Source organism: Anolis sagrei, chromosome X (genome assembly GCF_037176765.1).
Source record: "Anolis sagrei isolate rAnoSag1 chromosome X, rAnoSag1.mat, whole genome shotgun sequence".
NCBI lineage: Eukaryota > Metazoa > Chordata > Lepidosauria > Squamata > Dactyloidae > Anolis > Anolis sagrei.
In genome coordinates this window covers 110,074,047-110,087,181 of record NC_090034.1, presented here as the reverse complement: position 1 = coordinate 110,087,181, position 13,135 = coordinate 110,074,047, and the positions used below count along the sequence as shown (strand labels likewise).

The 13,135-nt window shown below is 42.7% G+C and overlaps 1 protein-coding gene across 1 annotated transcript in view; it reads right to left on the bottom strand.

Moving 5' to 3' along the window:
* Positions 1–13,135, bottom strand: part of LOC132765029 (multiple epidermal growth factor-like domains protein 8) — a 103,666-nt gene that overhangs the window by 54,901 nt on the left and 35,630 nt on the right. Inside the window, exons 17-20 of the mRNA XM_067461197.1 lie at positions 11,892–12,128; positions 8,245–8,363; positions 2,059–2,190; positions 1,835–1,948 (exon numbers count right to left, since the gene is read on the bottom strand). Of these exons, the coding sequence (XP_067317298.1) occupies positions 1,835–1,948; positions 2,059–2,190; positions 8,245–8,363; positions 11,892–12,128 (602 nt within the window). The remainder of the gene's footprint in view (positions 1–1,834; positions 1,949–2,058; positions 2,191–8,244; positions 8,364–11,891; positions 12,129–13,135) is intronic.

The following is a 13,135-nucleotide window of genomic DNA, read 5'->3' as shown; positions in this document are numbered from 1 at the left end:
GGTCCCTCCCACCTTTATGATTCTATGATAAGAAAAACCCATAAAAGCAATATATCAATTTCAAAGCAGAGCCTGCTTGTGAGTGGTTATTTAACATTGGTATTCGGATCCTACAGTCTGACACTTGTCAGGAGGGCTTTGGGTATCCCTTCCTTGTTGGCAGAAGGGGGTTGGACTGGATGCCCTTTGAGGGACTCTTCCATCTCTAGGATACTATTATTATTATTATTGACATTAATATTATTTTAAAATTTTTAATGATATTAATATTATTTTTATTATTACTATTATTATTATTATTAAGCAGGGCCTGGATGGCCATCTGTTGGGAGGGTCTGAATGGTGTCTTCCTTAATTGGCAAAAGGGGGTTGGACTGGGTGGCCTTCGGGGTCCCTCCCACCTTTATGATTCTATGATAAGAAAAACCCATAAAAGCAATATATCAATTTCAAAGCAGAGCCTGCTTGTGAGTGGTTATTTAACATTGGTATTCGGATCCTACAGTCTGACACTTGTCAGGAGGGCTTTGGGTATCCCTTCCTTGTCGGCAGAAGGGGGTTGGACTGGATGCCCTTTGAGGGACTCTTCCATCTCTAGGATACTATTATTATTATTTCAAAATTATTAATGATATTAATATTATTTTTATTATTACTATTATTATTATTAAGGAGGGCCTGGATGGGCATCTGTCGGGAGGGTCTGAATGGTGTCTTCCTTAATTGGCAGAAGGGGGTTGGACTGGATGCCCTTTGAGGGACCCTTCCATCTCTAGGATTCTATTATTATTATTAATTGATATTATATTTTAAAATTATTATTGATATTATTATTATTATTATTATTATTATTAAGCAGGTCCTGGATGGGCATCTGTCGGGAGGGTCTGAATGGTGTCTTCCTTAATTGGCAGAAGGGGGTTGGACTGGGTGGCCTTTGGGGTCCCTTCTACCTTTATGATTCTATGATAAGAAAAGCCCAAAAAAGCAATATATCAATTTCAAAGCAGAGCCTGCTTGTGAGTGGTTATTTAACATTGGTATTCGGATTCTACAGTCTGACACTTGTCAGGAGGGCTTTGAGTATCCCTTCCTTGTCGGCAGAAGGGGGTTGGACTGGATGCCCTTTGAGGGACTCTTCCATCTCTAGGATTCTATTATTATTATTATTATTATTATTATTATTATTATTAATTGATATTATGTTTTAACATTATTATTATTAAGCAGGCCTGGATGGCCATCTGTCGGGAAGGTTTGAATTATGTCTTCCTTATTGGCAGAAGGGGATTGAACTGGATGATTCAATGACAAGAAAAACCCATCAAGTAAAGCAAGAGCTTGCATGGGCATCTGTCAGGAGGGCTTTGAGTATCCCTTCCTTATTGGCAGAAGGGGGTTGGACTGGATGGCCTTTGAGGGACTCTTCCATTTCTAGGATTCTATTATTATTATTATTATTGACATTAATATTATTTTAAAATTATTAATGACATTATTTTTTTAATATTATTATTATTATTAAGCAGGGCCTGGATGGGCATCTGTCAGGAGGGTCTGAATGGTGTCTTCCTTAATTGGCAGAAAGGGGTTGGACTGGATGGCCTTTGGGGTCCCTTCCACCTTTATGATTTTATAAGAAAAACCCAAAAAAGCAATATATCAATTTCAAAGCAAAGCCTGCTTGTGAGTGGATATTTTCCATTGGTATTTGGATCCTACAGTCTGACACTTGTCAGGAGGGCTTTGGGTATCCCTTCCTTGTTGGCAGAAGGGGGTTGGATTGGATGCCCTTTGGAGTCCCCTTCCGAGTCTGCGATTCTATGCCTCTTACCTGCCGAGGGTGGGGTTGTCGGCGTTTCCGCACCATCCGCACTCGAAGTTCTGCAAACATTCGCGGCAGGAGTTGAACCGGCTGCAGTCCAGGCACTGGGGCACCGAATGCACACTGGGGCAAAGGAGAGGCACATGGGGTTTTGCAAAAGACTTAGATGTCCTTCAAATGCACCTCTCCCTTGCAATGCATCAACCCCAGAAATGCAAAGGAAGAGGACTCACCTGTCGTACCAGCCGCGACAATCGCCATAGGGATACTTGGCCAGGTAGGCGGCAAAGAAGAAGCAGCTGCGGGTGGATTGGCACCAGGCGCATTGGCTGGAGTTGGAGAGGCATTCCGAGCAGGTGGTGCGCCTGCAAACGAGGGATACACACATTATATACTATGGCGTTCGTTCCTGGGTTAGAAAGGCCATTTCCTAATGGGTTGTATCATAAAGTTTATTTAACTGCAAAAACGTTGTCTTTGCATGAGAGACGTCTTGCTATAGAATGTTTTGCTCAAGATTTTCAACGAGTCTCAACCAAAGAGGGAGGATAAAGAACTAAATTGGCTACAATATTTACAAACCAAAGAAACCCTAAAGGTAGACCTAAAAGTGGGCTTTAGTGAACAGGATACATGCTGGGACATAATTATGAAAAAAGACAAGAAGCTGATTGGGACTTTATACCGAAGACTGCTAGAATGGAGTAATGAAAAGGAACTAGTAAAAGAAAACATGGTTAAGTGGGCCAGAGACATCAGCCACACTATACAGCTAAGCGAGTGGGAACAAGTATGGAAGGTTAAACTAAAATACACCAAAGCAAGTAGTGTAGTAGAGAACTGGTACAAAGTCTTCCATAGATGGCACTTGACACCTGTTCAATTAGCAAAATTTAGTAAAAACTACAACACACAATGTTGGAAGTGCGGAAAAGAGGCTGGAACATACTTCCACTTGTACTGGAGCTGCAAATTGATCAAAACATTTTGGACAATGGTTCATAAGCATACACAAAATATTATCAAAACTAAGTTTGATATCAAACCTGTCCAGAGGAGGGCGACTAAAATGATAAAAGGTCTGGAGAACAAGCCCTATGAGGAGCGGCTTAGGGAACTGGGCATGTTTAGCCTGAAGAAGAGAAGGCTGAGAGGAGAGATGATAGCCATGTATAAATATGTGAGAGGAAGCTACAGGGAGGAGGAGGGAGCAAGCTTCCTTTCTGCTTCCCTGGAGACTAGGGTCTGGAGAACAAGCCCTATGAGGAGCGGCTTAAGGAGCTGGGCATGTTTAGCCTGAAGAAGAGAAGGCTGAGAGGAAACATGATAGCCATGTATAAATATGTGAGAGGAAGCCACAGGGAGGAGGAGGAGGGAGCAAGCTTCCTTTCTGCTTCCCTGGAGACTAGGACGCAATGGAGCAATGGCTTCAAACTACAAGAGAGGAGATTCCATCTGAACATGAGGAAGAACTTCCTGACTGTGAGAGAGAGCCGTTCAGTAGTGGAACTCTCTGCCCCGGAGGGAGTGTGGTGGAGGCTCCTTCTTTGGAGTCTTTGAAACAGAGGCTGGATGGCCATCTGTCAGGGGTGCTTTGAATGCAATATTCCTGCTTCTTGGCAGAATGGGGTTGGACTGGATGACGTCCCAGGAGGTCTCTTCCCACTCTAGGATTCTAGGATTCTATGATTCTATGAATACTACTTACTGAACATTACAGATCTAGGTTTAAAGAAAAATGAAGAAAAAATATTGTTTTACCTATCGTCGGCGGCCAAAATACTAATAGCACAAAAATGGAAAAGTAAAGAAATTCCAACCGAGGAAGATTGGATAAAGAAGATAATAGACTTTAAGAACTGTGACAAACTATCGAGTCAATTAGAAGAACAAAATAAATTCAAACAAACAAACTGGAATAATCTGGAAGAATATTGGAAAAACAAACTCAAACTAGACATATAAGGTCTATGGGTAAGAAGAATTGGAGTAGTAAAAATAAGGAAAAGGAACAAGGAAACGAAACAATGACCCCTCTGTGGACTGAACAGAAGTGACGCATACGCTTGTTTGATCCGCAACCCCTACTCCCTCCCCCCAACCTTTACCTATAACCCCCAATCTTCTCCTTCCCTCTCTATCTTACCCTCACGGCCTGTCTAAATTTCATAACTTTCTATCACTATGATTGTTCTCCCTCTTTCACTGTAAAGGAAAATGGCATAAAAAATTTTTTTTTAAAAAAAAATGATTTTCAATGAGTCTCAACCAATCCAACAGTGTGACGGCGACAAAAACAAAGTTTCTGGAGGAGAACAACTACTTCCAAATTAAGGACTGCATAATTAAACAGGAAATAACACTTTCAAACCAGGAACAGAACATTTCCCAGTTTTGTTTACATAGTATTATTGTTGTTGTTATTATTATTATTAAGCAAAGGCTGGGTGGCCATCTGTTGAGAGGGATCGGATGGTGCTCTTCCTGAATGATACAAAGAGGGCAGATTATGTAGTCCTTGGGGTTCCCTTCCAACTCTATTATTCCATGGAAGTCTGGATGGCCATATTTCAAGAGAGATCAGATGGTGTCTTCTTGCCAAGCAGAATAAGGCTGGACTGGATGACCTTTGGGGGTCCCTTGCAACTCTAGGATTCTATAATCTATCTATAAATTATGTATGACTGGCTGAAAGGGCATCTGGCAAGACGGATCAGAGAAGAAGGGGAGATGGGCGGAAAAAGAGTGATGGTGGGAAAATGGCAGTAGCGTCTTTCTTTGCTGCAGAGATAAAAGCAATACATCCATTTCGAACCAAGCCGGCTTGTGAGTGGTTATTTTCCATTGCTATTTGGATTCTACAATCTGACACTTGTTCCATAGCAAAAGTGGACTGGACTGAGTGATCTTTGGGGATCCCAATCCTAAAATAGATATATCATAAATTATAATCTATCTATCATATCTCTGGCTGGATGACCATCTGTCAGGAAGGATCACATGGTGTCTTCTTCCATTAGAAACGAGGGCTGGACTGGATGACCTTTGGTGATCCCATCCAATTCTTGGATTCTAGGTAGGTAGTTAGACAGTCTATCTATCTATCAATCATGACCATCTGTCAGGAAGGATCACATGGTGTCTTCTTCCATAGGAAACAAGGGCTGGACTGGATGACCTTTGGGGATCCCATCCAATTCTTGGATTCTAGGTAGATAGATAGACAGTCTATCCATCTATCTATCTATCTATCTATCTATCTATCTATCTATCATATCTCTGGCTGGATGACCATCTGTCAGGAAGGATCACATGGTGTCTTCTTCCATAGGAAACGAGGGCTGGACTGGATGACCTTTGGGGATCCCATCCAATTCTTGAATTCTAGGTAGATACACCGATACACCATATTCTATGATATGTCTATCTATCATATCTATGGCTGGATGGCCACCTGTTGGGAGGGATTGGATGGTGCCTTCCTGCCTGGAAGAATGAGATTGGACTTGATGGTCTTTGGGGGTTCCTTCTGACTGTAGGATTCTATGGTATATGTATGATACATATATCATTTCTCTCTCAATTATATCTATGCTATTTGGCCATCTGTTAGGAGGGATTGGGTGGTGTCTCCCTTGCACTGGAAGAATGAGATTGGACTAGATTGCCCTTGGGGGTCCCTTCTGACTCTAGGACTCTATGGTATATGTGTGATACATATATCATCTCTCTCTCTCTCTCAATTATATCTCTCTATGTTATATGGCCATCTGTTGAGAGGGATCGAATGGTGCCTCCCTTGTGCTGGAAGAAAGAAATAGGACTACATGGCCTTTGGGGGTTCCTTCTGACTGTAGGATTCTATGGTGTATGTATGATACATATATCATCTCTCTCTCTCTCTCTCTCTCTCAATTATATCTATGTTATATGGCCATCTGTTGGGAGGGATCAGATGGTGTCTCCCTTGCGCTGGAAGAATGAAATTGGACCAGATGGTCTTTGGGGGGCCCTTCTGACTAGGATTCTATAGTATATGTGTGATATATATATCATCTCTCTCTCTCTCTCAATTATATCTCTCTATGTTATATGGCCATCTGTTGAGAGGGATTGGATGGTGTCGCCCTTGTGCTGGAAGAATGAGAATGGACTAGATGGCCCTTGGAGGTCTGTTCTGACTCTAGCATTGTACATGTATCACATAATAATTAGAATAATTTATTAATAAGTATTATATGCATCACATATACCTTTCTCTCTATGCCCGTGATGGTGAACCTATGACACGCGTATCAGCACTCACACGCATGGCTATTTTTGATGGCACACAGACACATGCGGCCACATACAGAGAAGTACAACTTATCAGAGCCAATCTAATTCCATCCTTAAATGTGTAAAAGGCTCTGCAAATTGAACGTCTGCACGTTTGAGCCTTGTTCACTCCATAACTCAGCATGGATTATGCATTTTTCTTATTTAAACTACAAATATTGCAAAATTATGTTGTTGTTTTTTCTCAAAGTGACACTCTACCCAAGTTATGCTCAGGTTTTTGGCAAATTCTGACACACCAAGCTCAAAAGGTTGCCCATCACTCATCTATGCTATATGGACTAGATGGCCTTTAGAGGTCCATTCTGACTCTTGGATTCTATGACATATGTATCATCTCTATCTATGCTGTCTATATATATGCTATCTATACCTTTTTTGGTCCTTGAGACTGTAAATACTGGCTGTCTCAAGGACTATACATAATTTGTTTACGTTCTCATGGACTACAAGTATTTTCAGTTTATTGACGGTCCCAAGGACTACTAATATCAGCATTCGTAATATATTTTGTAACGGAGACCGTTGGGATTATATTTGAAGTTCACTAACTGTCTCAAGGACTAATATACAAGCTAGGAACTTTCTATCTCTATTTTGTTTTGTGATTCACAAGCAATGTTTGTTTGAATACACGTTGCAACTTCTATTATAATTATATATTTAATTACATGTAATATTACTAATAATATTACAATATAATGGTATAGTGCAATATAGTAATATATACTCATATTGTACTTTGCTAATAATATAATATATTGTATGAAAATATATATTGTAAGCCGCTCTGAGTCCCCTTCGGGGTGAGAAGGGCGGCATATAAGCGCCGCAAATAAATAAATAAATAATAAATATTGTGGTACGATAAATAAATAACCTGGGAAGGAAGGAATCCCACGGGAGCATTGTAGCGCACCCAAATCCCTGGGAGGAGTCACTCTGGACCGTTCTCTGACCCACAAGAAGCACTGCCTGAACATCAAGCAAAAAGTGGACACTAGAAACAACATCATACAAAAGCTGACTGGCACAACCTGGGGATCACAACCAGACACAGTGAAGACATCTGCCCTTGCGCTGTGCTACTCTGCTGCTGAGTATGCAAGCCCAGTGTAGAACACATCTCACCACACTCAAACAGTGGATGTGGCTCTGAATGAGACATGCCGCATTATCACGGGGTGTCTGTGCCCTACACCACTGGAGAAATTACACTGCTTAGCCGGCATTGCACCACCTGACATCCGCCGGGAAGTAGCAACCAATAGTGAAAGGACCAAGGCAGAGACATCTCCAGCTCATCTCTTGTTTGGGTATCAGCCAGCACGTCAACGACTTGAATCCAGACATAGTTTTCTAAGATCTACAGAGACACCAGCAAGCAAAAGTCCAAAAGTGGCAGGGGGAGCAGCCAATAGTGAAAGGACCAAGGCAGAGACATCTCCAGCTCATCCCTTGTTTGGGTATCAGCCAGCAGGTCAACGACTTAAATCAAGACATAGTTTTCTAAGATCTACAGAGACACTCGCTGGAACACCCCAGCAAGCGAGAGTCCAAAAGTGGCAGGCTCAAACCCAGAACTGATACCAGATGAGAGACTCCCTCCTGGACACACAGAAGACGGGGCGACTTGGAAGGCGCTGAACAGACTGCGCTCGGGCACCACGAGATGCAGAGCCAACCTTCAGAAATGGGGCCACACAGTGGAGTCCATGACATGCGAGTGCGGAGAAGAGCCAACCACTGACCACCTTCTGCAATGCACCCTGAGCCCTGCCACATGCACCATGGAGGACCTTCTTGCAGCAACACCAGAAACACTCCAAGTGGCCAGAGACTGGTCAAAGGACATCTAATCAACTACCAAACTCACAAATTTTGTATTTGTCTGTTTGCTTTGTTCTGTTAGAAATGTAATATAATGGGACTGGTTGCTCTGACACAACAAATAAATAAATCTATGTTGTCCAGCCATCTCTTGGGAGGGATCGGATGGTGCTTGTTGTGCTGGGAGAGGCAGGGGGCTGGACTGGATGGCCTTTGGGGGCCCCTCCCGCCCCACCCGGCCCCCTCCTTACTGGCTGCAGAGGGCGGGGCAGTCCTGGGGGGAGCGGATGGCGGTGGGTTGGCGCCCGCGCCGGCTGCAGAGGAAGTCCCCTTTCTTGCTGCTGTTGACCTGCCACTCGCAGAACGGGTCCTGCGGGGAAAAAGCAATGCCGAGTTTGAAGACTGAATCATATCTTATCCCAAGGCCTGGCACAAGCCTTGAGGAGCAACATGTATGATTGTTGTTGTTATTATTATTGTTGCAATGCTAAGAGAGTCTGAGGACCGAATCATAATATCGTTAGGAGCCAAGTTCTTAATTGCAATGCCTGCCACAAACCTTAAGAAGCAACGTTTATTTCCATTGTTGCTGTTGTTGTTGCAATGCTGAAAGGTTGAGTTGTCATTGCAATGCCTGCCACAAGCCTTGAGAAGTAACTTTATTGTTATTGTTATTATTGTTGTTGTTGTTATTATTATTATTATTTGAAACACAACAAGGTGAGTCGACAGCAGACACTCTGCTGGCTGTTGAGTTGGATCACACGTTGGACACTTCCCAAGTGTCTAGGACTGTGTTGTTATTATTATTATTATTATTATTATTATTATTATTATTTGACACACAACAAGATGCGTCCACAGCAGACACTCTGCTGGCTATTGTCTTAGATCACACATCAGACACTTCCCAAGTTTATTATTATTATTATTATTATTATTATTATTATTATTATTATTGTATGAAACACCACAAGATGAACCCACAGCAGACACTCTGCTGGCTGTTGGATTGGATCACATGTCGGACCCTTCCCAAGTGTCTAGGACTGTGTTGTTGTTGTTGCTATTAGAAACACAACAAGATGAGTCCACAGCAGACACTCTGCTGGCTGTTGAGTTGGATCACACGTCGGACCCTTCCCAAGTGTCTAGGACTGTGTTGTTATTATTATTATTATTATTATTATTATTATTATTATTTGACACACAACAAGATGCGTCCACAGCAGACACTCTGCTGGCTATTGTCTTAGATCACACATCAGACACTTCCCAAGTTTATTATTATTATTATTATTATTATTATTATTATTATTATTATTATTATTGTATGAAACACCACAAGATGAACCCACAGCAGACACTCTGCTGGCTGTTGGATTGGATCACATGTCGGACCCTTCCCAAGTGTCTAGGACTGTGTTGTTGTTGTTGCTATTAGAAACACAACAAGATGAGTCCACAGCAGACACTCTGCTGGCTGTTGGATTGGATCACACGTCAGATCCTTCCCAAGTGTCTAGGGCTCATTATTATTATTATTATTATTATTATTATTATTATTGGAAACACAACAAGATGAGTCCACAGCAGACACTCTGCTGGCTGTTGAATTGGATCACACGTCGGACCCTTCCCAAGTGTCTAGGACTGTGTGATGTATTATTATTATTATTATTATTATTATTATTATTATTATTTATTTGAAACACAACAAGGTGAGTACACGGCAGACACTCTGCTGGTTGTTGCATTGGATCACACATTGGACCCTTCCCAAGTGTCTAGGACTGTGTTGTTGTTGTTGTTGTTGTTGTTGTTGTTGTTAGAAACACAACAAGATGAGTCCACAGCAGACACTCTGCTGGCTGTTGAATTGGATCACACATTGGACCCTTCCCAAGTGTCTAGGACTGTGTTGTTGTTGTTGTTGTTGTTGTTGTTGTTAGAAACACAACAAGATGAGTCCACAGCAGACACTCTGCTGGTTGTTGCATTGGATCACACATTGGACCCTTCCCAAGTGTCTAGGACTGTGTTGTTGTTGTTGTTGTTGTTGTTGTTGTTAGAAACACAACAAGATGAGTCCACAGCAGACACTCTGCTGGCTGTTGAATTGGATCACACATCGGACCCTTCCCAAGTGTCTAGGACTGTGTTGTTGTTGTTGTTGTTGTTGTTGTTGTTAGAAACACAACAAGATGAGTCCACAGCAGACACTCTGCTGGTTGTTGCATTGGATCACACATTGGACCCTTCCCAAGTGTCTAGGACTGTGTTGTTGTTGTTGTTGTTGTTGTTGTTGTTAGAAACACAACAAGATGAGTCCACAGCAGACACTCTGCTGGTTGTTGCATTGGATCACACATTGGACCCTTCCCAAGTGTCTAGGACTGTGTTGTTGTTGTTGTTGTTGTTGTTGTTGTTAGAAACACAACAAGATGAGTCCACAGCAGACACTCTGCTGGCTGTTGAATTGGATCACACGTCGGACCCTTCCCAAGTGTCTAGGACTGTGTGATGTATTATTATTATTATTATTATTATTATTATTATTATTATTATTATTATTTATTTGAAACACAACAAGGTGAGTACACGGCAGACACTCTGCTGGTTGTTGCATTGGATCACACATTGGACCCTTCCCAAGTGTCTAGGACTGTGTTGTTGTTGTTGTTGTTGTTGTTGTTGTTAGAAACACAACAAGATGAGTCCACAGCAGACACTCTGCTGGTTGTTGCATTGGATCACACATTGGACCCTTCCCAAGTGTCTAGGACTGTGTTGTTGTTGTTGTTGTTGTTGTTAGAAACACAACAAGATGAGTCCACAGCAGACACTCTGCTGGCTGTTGAATTGGATCACACATCGTACCCTTCCCAGGTGTCTATTGTTGTTGTTGTTATTATTATTATTATTGTTATTATTTGAAACACCACTCTGCTTGGCTGCTGTATTGGATCACACGTTGGACACTTCCCAAGTATCTATTATTGTTGTTGTTGTTGTTGTTATTATTATTATTATTTGAAACACCACGAGATGAATCCACAGCAGACACTTTGCTGGCTGTTATATTGGATCACACATTGGACCCTTCCCAAGTGTCTATTATTATTGTTGTTGTTGTTGTTATTGTTATTATTATTATTATTTGAAACACAACAAGGTGAGTCCACAGCAGACACTGTTGGCTGTTGCATTGGATTACACGTTGGACCCTTCCCAAGTGTCTATTATTATTGTTGTTGTTGTTGTTATTGTTATTATTATTATTATTTGAAACACAACAAGGTGAGTCCACAGCAGACACTGTTGGCTGTTGCATTGGATTACACGTTGGACACTTCCCAAGTGTCTATTATTATTGTTGTTGTTGTTGTTATTGTTATTATTATTATTATTTGAAACACAACAAGGTGAGTCCACAGCAGACACTGTTGGCTGTTGCATTGGATTACACGTTGGACACTTCCCAAGTGTCTAGGACTGAGTTGTTGTTATTGTTGTTATTATTACTTGAAACACCATAAGATGAATCCACAGTAGACACTCTGCTGGTTGTTGCATTGGATCACACGTTGGACACTTCCCAAGTGTCTATTATTATTATTATTATTATTATTATTATTATTATTATTACTATTGCAATGCTAAAAGAGTTTGAGAACTGAATCATAACATCCTTCGGGGCTGAGTCATCCTTGCAATGCCCTAATTGGGCTCCGACTCCTGCATTAACCCTAAACTAAACCCTAATAAAAGCCTCGTCTCTCTTATGCTGACGGAGCGAGCACATGTCTTGTGTTGACCACCCCAAGCACATGCAAGCACATGCAAGCACATTTCCGCCCTCCCTCCCTCCCTCCCTCCGTCCTGGTGTGTGTCGCACCTTGCTGCAGGCGTGGCAGTCCCGGTAGTCCTCGCAGAGGAGGCAGTTTCCGGGGGCCAGGACCAGGCGCACGGAGGAGGCCCCGCAGGGTCCCTTCTGAGTGGTCCCCATGCGCGGGTGGCAGGAGGCGCTGAGCGGGCACCACCCGCAGCCCTGGTCGGCCAGGCAGGAGAGGCAGGAGCGGTACGAGGAGCAGCTCTCCGAGCGGAAGGGCTCCAGGAAGAAGTAGGAGATCTCCTGAGAGAGAGGGAGGAAGAGAAAGAGAGAGAAAGAGAAGGAGGGAGGGAGGAAAGAAGGGAAGGAGGGAATGGAGGAGAGGGAGGGAGGGATGGACGAAGGAGAGGGAGGGATGGATAAGAAAGGAAGGAGAGGAAGAAGAAAAGGAAGGTAAGAAGGGAGGAAGGGGAAGGGAGGAAGAAAAAAAGATGGACAAGGAAGGAAGGAGAGGAAAGGAGAAAGGAGAGGGGGTAAAAGAAAGATAAAGGAAGGAAGGAAGGGGAGAGAAGTGGAAAAAGGAGAAAGTAGAGAGACGTGGAAATGAAAGGAAAAGGGAAGAAGGAAGTAAGGAAAGAAGGAGAAGGGGAAAGGAAGGAGTGAGGGAGGAGAAGAAAGGAGAAGGGGAAAAGAAAGAAAAAGAGAAGGAAGGAAGGAAACGGAGGAGAGGGAGGGATGGATGAAGGAAGGACAGGAAGAAGAAAAGGTAGGTAAAAAGAGAAGAAGGGGGAAGGGAGGAAGAAGAAAGGATGGACAAGGAAGGAAGGAGAGGAAAGGAGAAAGGAGAGGGGGTAAAAAAAGAGATGGGGTAAAAGAAAGAGGAAGGATGGAAGGAAGGGGAGAGAAGTGGAAAAAGGAGAAAGTAAAGAGACGTGGAAATGAAAGGGGAAGGGAAGAAGGAAGTAAGGAAGGATGGGGAAGGGGAAAGGAAGGGGGAGGGAGGAGAGGAAAGGAGAAGGGGAAAAGAAAGAAAAAGAGAAGGAAGGAAGGGAACGGAGGAGAGGGAGGGATGGATGAAGGAAGGAAGGAGAGGAAGAAGAAAAGGTAGGTAAAAAGAGAAGAAGGGGGAAGGGAGGAAGAAGAAAGGATGGACAAGGAAGGAAGGAGAGGAAAGGAGAAGGGAGAGTGGGTAAAAAAAAGAGATGGGGTAAAAGAAAGAGGAAGGAAGGAAGGAAGGAAGGAAGGAAGGAAGGAAGGAAGGAAGGGGAGAGAAGTGGAAAAAGGAGAAAGTAGAGGGACGTGGAAATGAA